The 14,694-nt window shown below is 44.3% G+C and overlaps 1 protein-coding gene across 1 annotated transcript in view; it reads left to right on the plus strand.

Annotated features, from left to right (window-relative positions):
* The window catches only part of MARCHF11 (membrane associated ring-CH-type finger 11), a 61,538-nt gene that overhangs the window by 34,732 nt on the left and 12,112 nt on the right, over positions 1-14,694 (plus strand). Inside the window, exon 3 of the mRNA XM_077267632.1 lies at positions 2,171-2,326. Within this exon, the coding sequence (XP_077123747.1) occupies positions 2,171-2,326 (156 nt within the window). The remainder of the gene's footprint in view (positions 1-2,170; positions 2,327-14,694) is intronic.

Raw genomic sequence — 14,694 nt, forward strand, 5'->3', positions numbered from 1 at the left:
CTTGTGAATACTCACATAAATGGGCATTTCCAGCTTCGATGCAACATTGCATTTGACGTCTCCAATGAGAGATGTAGTAGGTAGGAAGAAGAATAAAAATGTTGAAAGTGAAACAAACAAGGAAAATAGTGGTGTGGAATGAAAGGGATAAGAAGGAAGTTGTGATTTGGAACACTAAAAGTATAGGAGAGAATGAGATTGAAGAATAGGAAGAAACCAGCTAACGAGGCATTGTGACTACTCTGGTTTAAAATAAATACGGTAAGTGATGCAGAAAGTAAAATATGGGGTTATAAGGAGAAATAGCCGTAGAGACAGTAGGATGGCAGAAGCCAGCAATTCTCAAGACAAACTATTTTTGAAGGTGTGAAAGAAAAATAGAAATTGATAGAAAAGAAATATACTGTACATCAGTAGTAGTCTAAAAAGATAAGAGTGTATATTTGTCGCATATAATGACATACAGTATAAGGATAGACAAAAAAAGTGTAAACATTTGTAAAAATTTAGCAGCGTGAGACCAAGGTTATAATAGTGAATCATTAGATGTAAAAGGATATGTAAATCTGATTATCGCTGAGTGTTCTCTATTGTATCATAAATGATAATACCGATGAAGGGGTAGAAGCATGATGTTATGTCGACAGAGTGGGGGCGTCTCTTCGGCTCTGCTCTGCTAACTGGGCATGACTGCTGATGACTCCCCGCTGCATAACTGCTGGGACCTGGCTGTCAATCAGCATGATGTTGGAATTCACACCCCATAGCCCGAGCAGCCTGGAAGAAGAGCGTCTCTGCTGAAGTGAGCAGCTGAACTGCCTGCAGGAGCGGTCGCTGACTGCGCTGAGCCGACTCCTTGTAGAACAAGCAGGTAGTTGTATCTGTTGGCAGTTACCTGCCTGTTAGTTTTTAGGTCCATAGTAAAAAATAAAAAAAGTCTTTGAAAATTCCTTTAAGTTGTTAGTACAGGTGATTTTGCCATTCACAATAAGTTTATGGTCCTGAATCCCAAGCCCATATTACAGACTCTGTGGGGGAGATTTCTCATGTTGGGAATTTTTAAAGTCAATTTTACTTGTGGCTGCGTTGCTGCTTTTTGCGCTATTTGATCCAAGAATCTGATGTTAGATAAATTTGGCGCATCTTTAGATATAGCACTTCTGTCTAGAGCTGATACTCCACTTTTTTCTCCACCTTCCAACTGGAATAAATTTGTTAATTATTATAATTTCTCAGTGTATAAATGTGGCCTAAACCTTATTTGCATAGCTAACCGCACCAGGAATACAACCACTTTTTCACGGTGACAAGTGCAGAGTAAAATAGAAAAAACATTTTTTAGTTTTTTGTGTGGATTTTTAAAGAGGAAAAAGCCTGTCAAAAGGTCCAGCAGTAGAATAATTTTCTTAGGGGAATGTGTTCCCAACATCCATATTTATGATTTCTCTGCAGCTTGGCTGGCACCCACTGCAAATAATGGCACACCATTCGCATAGTGCGCCAGGAGTAAAGAATATACTTACTAATATGTTCCATATTCTTAGTGGCGATAACTTATTCCTACCAGAATACCCCTTTAGGTTCACCAAGAAGAGGAACCACAGTTATGGGGTGCTCCCCCTATTTACAACTTCTCATTGCGACGTGACCTTGACCGTGGTACTTGTGAGGAGAAGGTGTAGACCTCCGGCCTTTCCTGTCCCTATCCCCAATTTCATTCACACGGGTGAATCTGGGAACTGTGTGGTGGGTCCCCACATGGACACTGCTATGATACCAGCAAACTGTCGAGGGTAGGAACATCACCGATGCCATTCTGCCTACTGGCCAGTGTCGGGGCATGAAGTCATGTGAGATGTAGATATATATATATAAGAAAGTTGTTAGGGCATGACTGACACATCATAGGGGAAATCTTTGCTACCGGACAACCTCTTGAATCCTTTCACCTGCTCCTCACCAATCTTGGGGAACCGATCTACAACCATTCATCCATGACTTACTGACATGCCGTAAACGATCTTAGTGGGAAAGCCACTTTCACATGTATAGAGAATATCGTATTTCAATCACAGACATTTTTTCCTCTGTAAAACATCGTTTCTTCTTTCATACATGCGCACATATTAACCTGCCAGCCATATTGATTCCTTGCTAATTCTCATTCCAGGGTGAGTTACTCAATCCTTGTCGCTGTGATGGATCTGTGAGATACACCCATCAGCTCTGCTTACTAAAATGGATTAGCGAGCGAGGATTGTGGACCTGTGAGCTGTGCTGCTACAGATATCATGTCATAGCAATTAAAATGAAGAAGCCGTGTCAGGTAGGAACGCTCCACCATGCGCATATGTGCTCCTGTACGTTACCTGCCAGACAGTGGAAATGGTGTGTATTTTTGGGCTGCTTAGAAGGGCCCTTACAAGAAATCTGCTGACTTACATGCTAAATGTGGACATAGTCTTCTGTGTACAGGTAAAAAGGTCTCCATCTGGCCTGTAAGTGAAAAGTTATGGCATAGTGTAGTAGTAGACTGCAATATTCCAAACAATAGTATCCAGTTAAAACTACAAAGAAGATAAAGGATACCTTAAAGGAAAGCTATCAGGTCAATAAGTGCTGCTCACCTGCAGATATAGGTGTAATGTGCAGTCAAATAGCTTGCTTACTGGAGCAGCGGTTACAGGGTGAAAATTAGTTTTTTTCCTCTCTGCTGCCACTCTCTTCCAGTCATTGGGGTGATGCAGGGAGCTGTTACAGTCACCGCCCACTACACAGCGACTGCGGCGGTAACTCACCCCCCCTTTCCCGGCACTTTTTTAGGGTATGTGCACACGCTGCGGATTTTGCTGCAGATCCGCAGCGGTTTTGATGCTGCGGATTCGCAGCTGTTTTCCCTGAATTTAGAGTGCTGTAAACCTATGGAAAACAAAATCCGCAGTGCGCATGCTGCAGAAAAAAAAGCACGGAAACACTGCGTTGTTTATTCCGTAGCATGTTCATTCTTTGTGCGGATTCCGCAGCGATTTACACCTGCTCCTCAATAGGAATCCGCAGGTGTAAAACCGCAGGTGGAATCCACACAAAAAACGCATAAAATCCGCGGTAAATCCGCATTAAATCCACAGGTAAAAGGCAGTGCTTTTTACCTACGGGTTTCTCAAAACAGGTGCGGAATAATCCGCAGAGGATCCATCTACGTCTGCACATACCCTGACAGTCTGCTCTGCATACACGATGCATCGCACACGTCAGAGCAGGCTGTCACACTGATGACTGCGAGAGGCTGCAGGGAGGATATCACTTCATTTCGTCCCTGAAGCTGCTGCTCCATAAGACAACAGGCAAGGTTTAAATGCTATTTCCATGAAGATTATCACTATATCAGCAGGTAAATAGTATTTCTGGATGTTACCAGTTCCCTTTAGTAGCCTGTGGGTGACAAAAGCCACTGATTGGCATCCGTCATCAGTCTCTATTAAATGTACTGTATATGTTGGGAATCTGCAATGTATACAATTCATATGTAGGCAGTTACCACTGCAGCAAGAAACATGACGCTTTCCTCATCCCCTCTGTGTTGACACGTGATATGCTGTTGGGGGCTCTCTCATCCACATAGGAAATGAGCCTGGAAAGGTCATAACACTCCCTAAGCTCGTGTCAACCCCATCTCCTACCCCTGCCATCAACAAGTCAGTCTGCGTCCAGTGATCCATCCTGTCCCTGACTAATCTGCCTATCGCCCCACTACTCCAAAGAGGTGCACTAAGATCATCAACTGTATTATGTAAGATGAGGCTGCCACACTCATAGGGCACCGTTACTGCACTGTTGGCCATCCTCTAGTTCTGTAGTATAGGCACGATGGACAGACTCTGACCCTATATTTTGTATAGAAGCATCTAATGAGCGTGTGCAAAGGTCGTTATGAAGGGAGGGGGAGCAGGGGAGGCTGTAGCTGAACACTTATTCATTCACAGTGTCTGTATGGCTGTTTTACAATTTTTTTTGGTCCTCCATATTTATACTACTCCTACAGTACAAAACACATTACCTAGTGTGGATCTAACTGGATATTTCAAGGTTCTGGTCTAGATAAGCAGATGGAATAAAGCTGTGACTGAGCAACTGAGGCTGCAGAGGATGAATGAGAACAAGAAGAATGGAGGCTGTAAGGATGAATGAGAACCAGAAGAATGGAGGCTGTAAGGATGAATGAGAACCAGAAGAATGGAGACTGTAAGGATGAATGAGAACCAGAAGAATGGAGGCTGTAAGGATGAATGAGAACCAGAAGAATGGAGGCTGTAAGGATGAATGAGAACCAGAAGAGTGGAGGCTGCAAGGATGAATGAGAACCAGAAGAATGGAGGCTGTAAGGATGAATGAGAACCAGAAGAATGGAGGCTGTAAGGATGAATGAGAACCAGAAGAATAGAGGCTGTAAGGATGAATGAGAACCAGAAAAATGGAGGCTGTAAGGATGGATGAGAACCAGAAGAATGGAGGCTGTAAGGATGAATGAGAACCAGAAGAATGGAGACTGTAAGGATGAATGAGAACCAGAAGAATGGAGGCTGTAAGGATGAATGAGAACCAGAAGAATGGAGGCTGTAAGGATGAATGAGGACCAGAAGAATGGAGGCTGTAAGGATGGAATGGAGGCTGTACGGATGAATGAGAACCAGAAGTATGGAGGCTGTAAGGATGAATGAGAACCAGAAGAATGGAGGTTGTAAGGATGAATGAGAACCAGAAGAATGGAGGCTGTAAGGATGAATGAGAACCAGAAGAATGGAGGCTGTAAGGATGAATGAGAACCAGAAGAATGGAGGCTGTAAGGGTGGATGAGAACCAGAAGAATGGAGGATGCAGAGGATGAATGAGAACCAGAAGAATGGAGGCTGTAGAGGATGGATGAGAACCATAAGAATGGAGGCTGTAAGGGTGGATGAGAACCAGAAGAATGGAGACTGTAAGGATGAATGAGAAGCAGAAGAATGGAGGCTGTAAGGATGAATGAGAACCAGAAGAATGGAGGCTGTAAGGATGAATGAGAACCAGAAGAGTGGAGGCTGCAAGGATGAATGAGAACCAGAAGAATGGAGGCTGTAAGGATGAATGAGAACCAGAAGAATGGAGGCTGTAAGGATGAATGAGAACCAGAAGAATAGAGGCTGTAAGGATGAATGAGAACCAGAAAAATGGAGGCTGTAAGGATGGATGAGAACCAGAAGAATGGAGGCTGTAAGGATGAATGAGAACCAGAAGAATGGAGACTGTAAGGATGAATGAGAACCAGAAGAATGGAGGCTGTAAGGATGAATGAGAACCAGAAGAATGGAGGCTGTAAGGATGAATGAGAACCAGAAGAATGGAGGCTGTAAGGATGGAATGGAGGCTGTACGGATGAATGAGAACCAGAAGTATGGAGGCTGTAAGGATGAATGAGAACCAGAAGAATGGAGGTTGTAAGGATGAATGAGAACCAGAAGAATGGAGGCTGTAAGGATGAATGAGAACCAGAAGAATGGAGGCTGTAAGGATGAATGAGAACCAGAAGAATGGAGGCTGTAAGGGTGGATGAGAACCAGAAGAATGGAGGATGCAGAGGATGAATGAGAACCAGAAGAATGGAGGCTGTAGAGGATGGATGAGAACCATAAGAATGGAGGCTGTAAGGGTGGATGAGAACCAGAAGAATGGAGGCTGTAAGGATGAATGAGAACCAGAAGAATGGAGGCTGTAAGGATGAATGAGAACCAGAAGAATGGAGGCTGTAAGGTTGGATGAGAACCATAAGAATGGAGGCTGTACGGATGAATGAGAACCAGAAGAATGGAGGCTGTAAGGATGGATGAGAACCATAAGAATGGAGGCTGTACGGATGAATGAAAACCAGAAGAATGGAGGCTGTAAGGATGAATGAGAACCAGAAGAATGGAGGCTGTAAGGATTAATGAGAACCAGAAGAATGAAGGCTGTAAGGATGAATGAGAACCAGAAGAATGGAGGCTGTAAGGATGGAATGGAGGCTGTATGGATGAATGAGAACCAGAAGTATGGAGGCTGTAAGGATGAATGAGAACCAGAAGAATGGAGGTTGTCAGGATGAATGAGAACCAGAAGAATGGAGGCTGTAAGGATGAATGAGAACCAGAAGAATGGAGGCTGTAAGGATGAATGAGAACCAGAAGAATGGAGGCTGTGAGGGTGGATGAGAACCAGAAGAATGGAGGATGCAGAGGATGAATGAGAACCAGAAGAATGGAGGCTGTAGAGGATGGATGAGAACCATAAGAATGGAGGCTGTAAGGGTGGATGAGAACCAGAAGAATGGAGGCTGTAAGGATGAATGAGAACCAGAAGAATGGAGGCTGTAAGGATGAATGGAAACCAGAAGAATGGAGGCTGTAAGGGTGGATGAGAACCATAAGAATGGAGGCTGTACGGATGAATGAGAACCAGAAGAATGGAGGCTGTAAGGATGGATGAGAACCATAAGAATGGAGGCTGTACGGATGAATGAAAACCAGAAGAATGGAGGCTGTAAGGATGAATGAGAACCAGAAGAATGGAGGCTGTAAGGATGAATGAGAACCAGAAGAATGGAGGCTGTAAGGATGAATGAGAACCAGAAGAATGGAGGCTGCAATTATGAATGAGAACCAGAAGAATTGAGGCTGTAGAGGATGGATGAGAACCATAACAATGGAGGCTGTAAGGCTGAATGAGAACCAGAAGAATGGAGGCTGTAGGGATGAATGAGAACCAGAAGAATTGAGGCTGTAAGGGTGGATGAGAACCATAAGAATGGAGGCTGTACGGATGAATGAAAACCAGAAGAATGGAGGCTGTAAAGATGGATGAGAACCATAAGAATGGAGGCTGTACGGATGAATGAAAACCAGAAGAATGGAGGCTGTACGGATGAATGAAAACCAGAAGAATGGAGGCTGTAAGGATGAATGAAAACCAGAAGAATGGAGGCTGTACGGATGAATGAAAACCAGAAGAATGGAGGCTGCAGAGGATGAATGAGAACCAGAAGAATGGAGGCTGTAAGGATGAATGAGAACCAGAAGAATGGAGGCTGTAAGGATGAATGAGAACCAGAAGAATGGAGGCTGTAAGGATGAATGAGAACCAGAAGAATGGAGGCTGTAAGGATGAATGAGAACCAGAAGAATGGAGGCTGCAAGGATGAATGAGAACCAGAAGAATTGAGGCTGTACGGATGAATGAGAACCAGAAGAATGGAGGCTGTAAGGATGAATGAGAACCAGAAAAATGGAGGCTGTAAGGATGGATGAGAACCATAAGAATGGAGGCTGTAAGGATGAATGAGAACCAGAAGAATGGAGGCTGTAAGGGTGGATGAGAACCAGAAGAATGGAGGCTGCAGAGGATGAATGAGAACCAGAAGAATGGAGGCTGTAGAGGATGGATGAGAACCATAAGAATGGAGGCTGTAAGGATGAATGAGAACCAGAAGAATGGAGGCTGTAGGGATGAATGAGAACCAGAAAAATGGAGGCTGTAAGGGTGGATGAGAACCATAAGAATGGAGGCTGTACGGATGAATGAAAACCAGAAGAATGGAGGCTGTAAAGATGGATGAGAACCATAAGAATGGAGGCTGTACGGATGAATGAAAACCAGAAGAATGGAGGCTGTACGGATGAATGAAAACCAGAAGAATGGAGGCTGTAAGGATGAATGAAAACCAGAAGAATGGAGGCTGTACGGATGAATGAAAACCAGAAGAATGGAGGCTGCAGAGGATGAATGAGAACCAGAAGAATGGAGGCTGTAAGGATGAATGAGAACCAGAAGAATGGAGGCTGTAAGGATGAATGAGAACCAGAAGAATGGAGGCTGTAAGGATGAATGAGAACCAGAAGAATGGAGGCTGTAAGGATGAATGAGAACCAGAAGAATGGAGGCTGCAAGGATGAATGAGAACCAGAAGAATTGAGGCTGTACGGATGAATGAGAACCAGAAGAATGGAGGCTGTAAGGATGAATGAGAACCAGAAGAATGGAGGCTGTAAGGATGGATGAGAACCATAAGAATGGAGGCTGTAAGGATGAATGAGAACCAGAAGAATGGAGGCTGTAAGGATGAATGAGAACCAGAAGAATGGAGGCTGTACGGATGAATGAAAACCAGAAGAATGGAGGCTGCAGAGGATGAATGAGAACCAGAAGAATGGAGGCTGTAAGGATGAATGAGAACCAGAAGAATGGAGGCTGTAAGGATGAATGAGAACCAGAAGAATGGAGGCTGCAAGGATGAATGAGAACCAGAAGAATGGAGGCTGTAAGGATTAATGAGAACCAGAAGAATGAAGGCTGTAAGGATGAATGAGAACCAGAAGAATGGAGGCTGTAAGGATGGAATGGAGGCTGTATGGATGAATGAGAACCAGAAGTATGGAGGCTGTAAGGATGAATGAGAACCAGAAGAATGGAGGTTGTAAGGATGAATGAGAACCAGAAGAATGGAGGCTGTAAGGATGAATGAGAACCAGAAGAATGGAGGCTGTAAGGATGAATGAGAACCAGAAGAATGGAGGATGCAGAGGATGAATGAGAACCAGAAGAATGGAGGCTGTAGAGGATGGATGAGAACCATAAGAATGGAGGCTGTAAGGGTGGATGAGAACCAGAAGAAAGGAGGCTGTAAGGATGAATGAGAACCAGAAGAATAGAGGCTGTAAGGATGAATGGAAACCAGAAGAATGGAGGCTGTAAGGGTGGATGAGAACCATAAGAATGGAGGCTGTACGGATGAATGAGAACCAGAAGAATGGAGGCTGTAAGGATGGATGAGAACCATAAGAATGGAGGCTGTACGGATGAATGAAAACCAGAAGAATGGAGGCTGTAAGGATGAATGAGAACCAGAAGAATGGAGGCTGCAATTATGAATGAGAACCAGAAGAATTGAGGCTGTAGAGGATGGATGAGAACCATAAGAATGGAAGCTGTAAGGCTGAATGAGAACCAGAAGAATGGAGGCTGTAGGGATAAATGAGAACCAGAAGAATTGAGGCTGTAAGGGTGGATGAGAACCATAAGAATGGAGGCTGTACGGATGAATGAAAACCAGAAGAATGGAGGCTGTAAAGATGGATGAGAACCATAAGAATGGAGGCTGTACGGATGAAGGAAAACCAGAAGAATGGAGGCTGTACGGATGAATGAAAACCAGAAGAATGGAGGCTGTAAGGATGAATGAAAACCAGAAGAATGGAGGCTGTACGGATGAATGAAAACCAGAAGAATGGAGGCTGCAGAGGATGAATGAGAACCAGAAGAATGGAGGCTGTAAGGATGAATGAGAACCAGAAGAATGGAGGCTGTAAGGATGAATGAGAACCAGAAGAATGGAGGCTGTAAGGATGAATGAGAACCAGAAGAATGGAGGCTGTAAGGATGAATGAGAACCAGAAGAATGGAGGCTGCAAGGATGAATGAGAACCAGAAGAATTGAGGCTGTACGGATGAATGAGAACCAGAAGAATGGAGGCTGTAAGGATGAATGAGAACCAGAAAAATGGAGGCTGTAAGGATGGATGAGAACCATAAGAATGGAGGCTGTAAGGATGAATGAGAACCAGAAGAATGGAGGCTGTAAGGGTGGATGAGAACCAGAAGAATGGAGGCTGCAGAGGATGAATGAGAACCAGAAGAATGGAGGCTGTAGAGGATGGATGAGAACCATAAGAATGGAGGCTGTAAGGATGAATGAGAACCAGAAGAATGGAGGCTGTAGGGATGAATGAGAACCAGAAAAATGGAGGCTGTAAGGGTGGATGAGAACCATAAGAATGGAGGCTGTACGGATGAATGAAAACCAGAAGAATGGAGGCTGTAAAGATGGATGAGAACCATAAGAATGGAGGCTGTATGGATGAATGAAAACCAGAAGAATGGAGGCTGTACGGATGAATGAAAACCAGAAGAATGGAGGCTGTAAGGATGAATGAAAACCAGAAGAATGGAGGCTGTACGGATGAATGAAAACCAGAAGAATGGAGGCTGCAGAGGATGAATGAGAACCAGAAGAATGGAGGCTGTAAGGATGAATGAGAACCAGAAGAATGGAGGCTGTAAGGATGAATGAGAACCAGAAGAATGGAGGCTGTAAGGATGAATGAGAACCAGAAGAATGGAGGCTGTAAGGATGAATGAGAACCAGAAGAATGGAGGCTGCAAGGATGAATGAGAACCAGAAGAATTGAGGCTGTACGGATGAATGAGAACCAGAAGAATGGAGGCTGTAAGGATGAATGAGAACCAGAAGAATGGAGGCTGTAAGGATGGATGAGAACCATAAGAATGGAGGCTGTAAGGATGAATGAGAACCAGAAGAATGGAGGCTGTAAGGATGAATGAGAACCAGAAGAATGGAGGCTGTACGGATGAATGAAAACCAGAAGAATGGAGGCTGCAGAGGATGAATGAGAACCAGAAGAATGGAGGCTGTAAAGATGAATGAGAACCAGAAGAATGGAGGCTGTAAGGATGAATGAGAACCAGAAGAATGGAGGCTGCAAGGATGAATGAGAACCAGAAGAATGGAGGCTGTAAGGATGAATGAGAACCAGAAGAATGGAGGCTGTAAGGATGAATGAAAACCAGAAGAATGGAGGCTGTACGGATGAATGAAAACCAGAAGAATGGAGGCTGTAAGCATGAATTAGAACCAGAAGAATGGAGGCTGTAAGGATGAATGAGAACCAGAAGAATGGAGGCTGTAAGGGTGGATGAGAACCATAAGAATGGAGGCTGTACGGATGAATGAGAACCAGAAGAATGGAGGCTGTAAGGATGGATGAGAACCATAAGAATGGAGGCTGTACGGATGAATGAAAACCATAAGAATGGAGGCTGTAAGGATGAATGAGAACCAGAAGTATGGAGGCTGTAAGGATGAATGAGAACCAGAAGAATGGAGGCTGCAAGGATGAATGAGAACCAGAAGAATGGAGGCTGTAAGGATGAATGAGAACCAGAAGAATGGAGGCTGTAAGGATGAATGAGAACCAGAAGAATGGAGGTTGTAAGGATGAATGAGAACCATAAGAATGGAGGGTGTAAGGATGAATGAGAACCACAAAAATGGAGGCTGTAAGGATGGATGAGAACCAGAAGAATGGAGGCTGTAAGGATGAATGAGAACCAGAAGAATGGAGGCTGTAAGGGTAGATGAGAACCAGAAGAATGGAGGCTGCAGAGGATGAATGAGAACCAGAAGAATGGAGGCTGTAAGGATGAATGAAAACCAGAAGAATGGAGGCTGTACGGATGAATGAAAACCAGAGGAATGGAGGCTGTACGGATGAATGAGAACCAGAAGAATGGAGGCTGAATGAGAACCAGAAGAATGGAGGCTGTAAGGATGAATGAGAACCAGAAGAATGGAGGCTGTAAGGATGAATGAGAACCAGAAGAATGGAGGCTGTACGGATGAATGAAAACCAGAAGAATGGAGGCTGCAGAGGATGAATGAGAACTAGAAGAATGGAGGCTGTAAGGATGAATGAGAACCAGAAGAATGGAGGCTGTAAGGATGAATGAGAACCAGAAGAATGGAGGCTGTAAGGATGAATGAGAACCAGAAGAATGGAGGCTGTAAGGATGAATGAGAACCAGAAGAATGGAGGCTGCAAGGATGAATGAGAACCAGAAGAATTGAGGCTGTAAGGATGAATGAGAACCAGAAGAATGGAGGCTGTAAGGATGAATGAGAACCAGAAGAATGGAGGTTGTAAGGATGAATGAGAACTAGAAGAATGGAGGCTGTAAGGATGAATGAGAACCATAAGAATGGAGGCTGTACGGGTGAATGAGAACCAGAAGAATGGAGGCTGTAAGGATGGATGAGAACCATAAGAATGGAGGCTGTACGGATGAATGAAAACCAGAAGAATGGAGGCTGTAAGGATGAATGAGAACCAGAAGAATGGAGGCTGTAAGGATGAATGAGAACCAGAAGAATGGAGGCTGTAAGGATGAATGAGAACCAGAAGAATGGAGGCTGCAAGGATGAATGAGAACCAGAAGAATGGAGGCTGTAAGGATGAATGAGAACCAGAAGAATGGAGGTTGTAAGGATGAATGAGAACCAGAAGAATGGAGGGTGTAAGGATGAATGAGAACCAGAAAAATGGAGGCTGTAAGGATGGATGAGAACCAGAAGAATGGAGGCTGTAAGGATGAATGAGAACCAGAAGAATGGAGGCTGTAAGGGTGGATGAGAACCAGAAGAATGGAGGCTGCAGAGGATGAATGAGAACCAGAAGAATGGAGGCTGTAAGGATGAATGAAAACCAGAAGAATGGAGGCTGTACGGAGGAATGAAAACCAGAAGAATGGAGGCTGTACGGATGAATGAAAACCAGAAGAATGGAGGCTGTAGGAAGGAATGAAAACCAGAAGAATGGAGGCTGTACGGATGAATGAGAACCAGAAGAATGGAGGCTGTAGAGGATGGATGAGAACCAGAAGAATGGAGGCTGTAAGGATGAATGAGAACCAGAAGAATGGAGGCTGTAAGGATGGATGAGAACCATAAGAATGGAGGCTGTACGGATGAATGAAAACCAGAAGAATGGAGGCTGTAAGGATGAATGAGAACCAGAAGAATGGAGTGTGTAAGTATGAATGAGAACCAGAAGAATGGAGGCTGCAAGGATGAATGAGAACCAGAAGAATGGAGGCTGTAAGGATGAATGAGAACCAGAAGAATGGAGGCTGTAAGGATCAATGAGAACCAGAAGAATGGAGGTTGTAAGGATGAATGAGAACCAGAAGAATGGAGGGTGTAAGGATGAATGAGAACCAGAAAAATGGAGGCTGTAAGGATGGATGAGAACCAGAAGAATGGAGGCTGTAAGGATGAATGAGAACCAGAAGAATGGAGGCTGTAAGGGTGGATGAGAACCAGAAGAATGGAGGCTGCAGAGGATGAATGAGAACCAGAAGAATGGAGGCTGTAAGGATGAATGAAAACCAGAAGAATGGAGGCTGTACGGAGGAATGAAAACCAGAAGAATGGAGGCTGTACGGGTGAATGAAAACCAGAAGAATGGAGGCTGTACGGAGGAATGAAAACCAGAAGAATGGAGGCTGTACGGATGAATGAGAACCAGAAGAATGGAGGCTGTAAGGATGGATGAGAACCATAAGAATGGAGGCTGTACGGATGAATGAAAACCAGAAGAATGGAGGCTGTAAGGATGAATGAGAACCAGAAGAATGGAGGCTGTAAGGATGAATGAGAACCAGAAGAATGGAGGCTGTAAGGATGAATGAGAACCAGAAGAATGGAGGCTGCAAGGATGAATGAGAACCAGAAGAATGGAGGCTGTAAGGATGAATGAGAACCAGAAGAATGGAGGCTGCAAGGATGAATGAGAACCAGAAGAATGGAGGTTGTAAGGATGAATGAGAACCAGAAGAATGGAGGGTGTAAGGATGAATGAGAACCAGAAAAATGGAGGCTGTAAGGATGGATGAGAACCAGAAGAATGGAGGCTGTAAGGATGAATGAGAACCAGAAGAATGGAGGCTGTAAGGGTGGATGAGAACCAGAAGAATGGAGGCTGCAGAGGATGAATTAGAACCAGAAGAATGGAGGCTGTAAGGATGAATGAGAACCAGAAGAATGGAGGCTGTACGGAGGAATGAAAACCAGAAGAATGGAGGCTGTACGGATGAATGAAAACCAGAAGAATGGAGGCTGTACGGAGGAATGAAAACCAGAAGAATGGAGGCTGTACGGATGAATGAAAACCAGAAGAATGGAGGCTGTACGGAGGAATGAAAACCAGAAGAATGGAGGCTGTACGGATGAATGAGAACCAGAAGAATGGAGGCTGTAAGGATGGATGAGAACCATAAGAATGGAGGCTGTACGGATGAATGAAAACCAGAAGAATGGAGGCTGTAAGGATGAATGAGAACCAGAAGAATGGAGGCTGTAAGGATGAATGAGAACCAGAAGAATGGAGGCTGTAAGGATGAATGAGAACCAGAAGAATGGAGGCTGCAAGGATGAATGAGAACCAGAAGAATGGAGGCTGTAAGGATGAATGAGAACCAGAAGAATGGAGGCTGTAAGGATGAATGAGAACCAGAAGAATGGAGGTTGTAAGGATGAATGAGAACCAAAAGAATGGAGGGTGTAAGGATGAATGAGAACCAGAAAAATGGAGGCTGTAAGGATGGATGAGAACCAGAAGAATGGAGGCTGTAAGGATGAATGAGAACCAGAAGAATGGAGGCTGTAAGGGTGGATGAGAACCGGAAGAATGGAGGCTGCAGAGGATGAATGAGAACCAGAAGAATGGAGGCTGTAAGGATGAATGAAAACCAGAAGAATGGAGGCTGTACGGAGGAATGAAAACCAGAAGAATGGAGACTGTACGGAGGAATGAAAACCAGAAGAATGGAGGCTGTACGGATGAATGAGAACCAGAAGAATGGAGGCTGTAGAGGATGGATGAGAACCAGAAGAATGGAGGCTGTAAGGATGAATGAGAACCAGAAGAATGGAGGCTGTAGAGGATGGATGGCAGCTGGAGCTTTGGACAGTGAAGTAGATCACAGGACAGACTCGGCGACGTAGTAGACTTGTGGAACAGCTGAGCGGGATATGGCTGGAGACTCACATGTGGT

Source organism: Ranitomeya variabilis, chromosome 6, assembly GCF_051348905.1.
Source record: "Ranitomeya variabilis isolate aRanVar5 chromosome 6, aRanVar5.hap1, whole genome shotgun sequence".
Lineage (NCBI taxonomy): Eukaryota > Metazoa > Chordata > Amphibia > Anura > Dendrobatidae > Ranitomeya > Ranitomeya variabilis.